Genomic DNA, 5,000 nt, shown 5'->3' on the forward strand with positions numbered 1-5,000 from the left:
CCAAAAAGGCTAAAATGACCAAAGAAAAAGTGGAAAACAGTTAAACATGAGAGGTTTTTGGACAAAGTTTGTGTTCTCCATTCTTTAAGCACCGGTTCGAGCACCGTTTAAGCACCGGCACCGTTTCAAAAGTACCGGTTTGGTACCGGTATCGGATAAAACCTAAACGATACCCATCCCTAGTCATCCTCTGGCCCTGACCTACCTTTCATGGTCCAGCACATTTCTGAGTTAACTCACTTTAACTCTCAAAGTGCTGATAATGTAGAGATAAAAAAATGATTTTAAAAACTGAGAATCTTTATTCTGTTCATTACCAACACACACCACCTGCAGGTCCCTGTTGTCTTTACAGTAATCGGGGTCAGACTGGCACAAATGCTTCCAGGATTGAGTTTTTCCAGACAGTCTTGGTTAAATGTTGAACGGATTAAAGGGGGTTTGGAATCCCAGGCTCACACTTTAATACAGGAGCAGCTGAAAGGAGCTTCTTGTTAGCCAGGTATACCTGTGACAGCTCAAAATGACCCACAGACAGTCTCAGAAACATGAAGGCAGAGCAGAGCACACCTGAAACAAACAAAAAACACCGTGGACCTCTGTACCTGTGATGGAGCCAGAGCACAACATTTATATAAAAGAGACACTTTTGTGATGGACAGTGTTACACACACACACACAATCATTGTTTTCATCACTACACTGCCTGTCTGTTCTCTTGGGATGCTGCTGCTGCTGCTGCTGCGCTGCAAACACAACTTCAGCCTCACAGTAAAGTACATGATTTAAGCAGCTCAGTCAGCCTGTCACAGCTACATGACAGCATCTCTGTGTGTGTGTGTGTGTGTGAAGCTCTCACCTGGGTTGCAGTCAGTGAGCAGGGAGCAGATGGACAGTAGGACCTTGGAGATGGTGAGGGCGGGACTCCAGTTGTCCTTCAGGATGTCCAGACAGATCACGCCCTGACTGTTGATGTTGCAGTGGTAGATCCTCGTACGGAACGTCACCTGATTGGTTAAGAAACAGTTTCATTTGATGCTGCATCCTGTTGATCCTGACCTCTGAGCCAATGACACGTTTTAAAAAAGGCTTATTTTAGGTTTCGTTTAACTATCAACAACATGTAAGGTGATCAAACAAACAAGTGTTTTTTATATTTTGGGACTGTGGTGGACTCGAGTCCACCACAAAAAGTCTAGGAGAGGACGGCCGCTCTATTTCTGTTCCCTTCACAATAACTAACAACAAACAGGCCCAATAAACCAGGCCTATGATAAGAGACTTGCAGTGTTTTCCTGCAGCTCCGTCTGTTAGCACATGCCTCCTGACATTTAGGACGTGACAGGTTCAATCAATGAAACACTTGTCAGTTAGATTAAACGAGCAGCACAGGCTGACAGCGCTCTTCATATCCTGCCTGTGTGCCTGCATCAACACTGAAGACATTCCATAGCTCAGCACAAAGAGCCCTGCATCATTAAGCAGTGACCTTTGACCTCTGTGTGTCTTTAGAAACGAGGCTGATGAGCTGTAGCTTGCCCCCGTTCATGTCACCCTTCCTCCGTTCAGAGAGACAAACCCTCCTCCTATTATGAAGATCAACAGATTGATTTATCTGTCACTGTTTCACGTCAGCAGTGCTGCAGCGCCACACTGGAAACATCTGAGAGGACTTCACTGATACACTATAAATATACATTGTGTTATCTTGCACAGCATGAGTGTTGAAAAACTTGAAATGTTATCATTACACATGCTCTGGCTAAGCAGTGTGAGTGCTGTCAGGCATTTGAGTGTGAGCGAGCTATGTGAGGGCTGACTCTTGTCATCTGCGGTGCTGTTTCCAAACCAGGAAGAGATGCGGAAGCTGAGATTATTTTCAGCGGCACTTCTGTAAAATCTGCTCATAGCTGGGACGGGAGGTCCACCTCCATCAGCCAGGTGACGGAGAGGTGGGTTAGCTCGTCTGTCTGAACTCCCGAGAACTTGTGCCGTGAATCCTTTCTGTCAGAGAGCTGCAGGTATAGTCCGTCGGTTATAGTGTCAGCTGCTCCTTTCCTGTAAGCGCACTCGTTGTGGTCGGCTGTAAGACCAGCACCTGTGCGTGACGTGACTGGTGATGTCACATGTCAGTAATGTGAGCAGAAGGGGCGCGGTGTGTTCTAGCAACGTTATTTGTCCCGAGTGCACGTGTCAGGCAGCCCAGCAGGGAACATGTCACGCTGGACGCTGAAGTCGATGAGCAGCACTCTGGCTGAAGCCTTCTGGTTTCTCTACGTGAGTCAGAGACACAGGGTGGAAACCTCGGCTGAATGGTTTGTTCTGTACGGCAGCGGGCCCAGCTTGGTTGGGAAGCGTGAGCTGATGTGAAGCCTCTCAAAGCATTTCATGATACAGCAGCTGGCACTCTGCTTTGGCTGAGGGTCCATGAAGATATCTGTCAGCTGTTCTTCACAGTGTGTTGGCACGCAGCCTGGGATGAGATCTGGACCCATGTTGCAGAAACCTCCTCATGCTGTCTGCAGTCACAGCCAATAGCTGGCAGGCTGGAGGCAGTGATAGTTGTTTGCAACCTCAAACATGTCCACTGTTCAGTGCCTGAAGTCTTTGCCATAAATGCCTCATGTCCTTGGTGCATTCATTGGACAACTGTTTTTAGCCTGTTCTTCAGTGTCACCAGCTCTGAATGCAGCGTCACAAATCCTCAGCAAGAAGCCGACCTCCCGTTAGCCGAGGTTTATTTCTGGAACGCAGCCTGACAGATTTAGCAAATCGGTGCATTTGTTTATAAATCCCATCATGAATATTCCTCTAGGTCTGTCGTCTCTTTGAAACGCTCCACTGTGCGCACTCAAAGCAGCCCTGTACACACTGAAGCCTCCTGTGGCTGCACGCTGATGCAGTCCTTGGTGGCTCTCATCTTCCTCCGAGCCTGAAAGCTGGGTAAGGGAGGAGAGGGAGCTGCAGTGTATGTGTTTTTTCTGTTTGAATGTACATTAGCCCGTGTACGAGTCCCTCTTGTTGTGCATGTAACAAATGGAAGTGAGGTAAAAAAAAGACCTGGGGCTGTAGCTCAGGTGGTGTTTGATCCCTGGCTCCTCCAGTCTGCACGCATAATATCCTTGGACACTAACCCTGAGCTGCTCTCCAAGGATCGATCGCATGTATAGGAAAAAGTTCTCGTATGCGCCGAGTTGTATAAAATGCTTTGAGTGCTCAGGTAGAGTAGATAAGCACTATATAAGAACCAGTCCATTTACCATTTAGCCAACAGGCCCGAGGAACCTGCCAGTCAGCCGAGGTCAGCCCTTAACCTGCCTTGATGCCTTCTTGCTTCCCTTGTTTACGTCTCCTTCACTCATTCATGCTCGCACATTTTTCTGTGTGAGCTACATTCTGATGGATGTGGTCAGAGAGCAGCTTGGGGTTCGTATCTTGCCCAGCGATATTATGCATGCAGACTGGAAATGAAATCCCAGAAAATGAGATTTATATCACGCAGAGGAAGATCAAGTGTATAGAGAAGTTTAGTTCAAAGCCACGAGTTACTGCAGGGCACAGTGCTGGGGGAATCTCACCTCAGCCGTCACTCAACCAGTTCTGAGCTCGGACCAACGTACAAATACTGATGCAGCATCCCTGCAATGCTCAGCCTCTAAAGTATCAGTGTCAGCTCAACCTAACATTAGTGAGTGATCCAGGGCAGTGAGCAGCTGTCACATGGCTCGCTGTACGTTGGATGGCAAAGATCACGACCACGATGGAAAAACAAGGCGGCAGGAGGCCAAGAGTTAGGATGGGCTCTGTGTGAGGACCCACACAGCTGACACTGAACAGGAGATCATATATCGAGGCCTGGTCACATGATTCCCAATAACTTTGAGCTGCTGTAAATTTCAAAACCACAAAAACAAAAAGTGATACACACTGGACAGATGGAGCATCAACATCTGATTACACTCCTGGTAGGCGAGGTTCGGGATGGTCTGAATGATTCCCAGGCTGCTCTTAACTTCACCACTGCAGTCACACTCGTGACTTTCTATTTCACATAATCATACGAGACATACAGAAATATGAGAGATAGTTTACATAAAGTCTATCCATGTATCACAACGGTGGGAACGCCACCAATCATTTCTACCATGTGACGCCGTGCCGTCCTTGCACAGTGCACACACAGCTCACCTGCGCTGTGCAACACTACAGATACTTTCTCCAGTGCTGCTCCTCATGACTAAGATACTGATACTGCAAATGCAGCAGCCTACTTTATTGTAAACGACAGTAAGCCAAGAAGAGCAGCTGAAAATATCAGATTTAAGCAGCTGATTAAAGTCACTGACGCTTCCTCCCTGTTCTGTCTGCATGAGCACAGGGCTGCAAGCGGCTCAGTGTTGAGGATGCAGAGTTTTACATACTGGAACAAGTCAGAGATATAGACCCAACAACAAGGAAATTAAAGAGCAAGAATTCAGAACTTGTAACAAAGTAAACAGACTTTGTTACTTATGGTTGTCTGTAATGGCCTCGTAACACAAAGCAGATGAAAGAAAATAAAACAAACAAGCTCAACACATTTTTCACAGATTTGTGAAATTCCACTAAAAATATGACTCTGAGCGTTCCTGTGAGTTTGATACATGTGAGTTTGATACATGTGAGTTTGATACATGTGAGTACACCTTTAGCAAAGGTTTGCTAAAAACATGCTGTGAATATTTAGTTGAATCACAACATTTGGTCAAGAACACCCTCAGTGCAAAACATCATATATGCATATTTGCTAACACACAGTTTTGGACCGCTCCTGTCAGTGGCACATGTGCACAGACACTAAACGACCCGCTGTAAAGCATTAAACATGGCACAGATAGTTTCCTGCCTTATCGTTTAAGCACATAAATAGCAGTTAGATATTACTTAGTGAGTATTCCTAGACTCTACTGGAGGGTGGCCGAATGCAGCTGAATGCCAGGGCATGCAGGACAGGACAAGGC

The 5,000-nt window shown here is 46.5% G+C and overlaps 2 protein-coding genes across 6 annotated transcripts in view; both read right to left on the reverse strand.

The window, feature by feature from the left end:
• The window catches only part of LOC146683801 (uncharacterized), a 246,868-nt gene that overhangs the window by 141,410 nt on the left and 100,458 nt on the right, over positions 1 to 5,000 (reverse strand). The gene's annotated exons all lie outside the window — the stretch shown is intronic.
• LOC146683809 (ubiquitin-conjugating enzyme E2 E2-like) overlaps positions 1 to 5,000 on the reverse strand; it is a 58,582-nt gene that overhangs the window by 4,757 nt on the left and 48,825 nt on the right. For 2 of the 5 annotated variants that reach the window (XM_085447003.1, XM_085447004.1), the window contains exons 6-7: positions 860 to 1,007; positions 509 to 570 (exon numbers count right to left, since the gene is read on the reverse strand). In XM_085447003.1, the coding sequence (XP_085303129.1) occupies positions 509 to 570; positions 860 to 1,007 (210 nt within the window). Of the gene's footprint in view, positions 1 to 284; positions 571 to 859; positions 1,008 to 5,000 lie in introns of those variants that run through there. The other 3 variants (XM_085447005.1, XM_085447007.1, XM_085447006.1) reach the window with 2 other exon arrangements.

Source organism: Copadichromis virginalis, linkage group LG22, assembly GCF_057382275.1.
Source record: "Copadichromis virginalis isolate Kocher_CV1m ecotype Utaka linkage group LG22, C_Virginalis_male_GT1.1, whole genome shotgun sequence".
NCBI lineage: Eukaryota > Metazoa > Chordata > Actinopteri > Cichliformes > Cichlidae > Copadichromis > Copadichromis virginalis.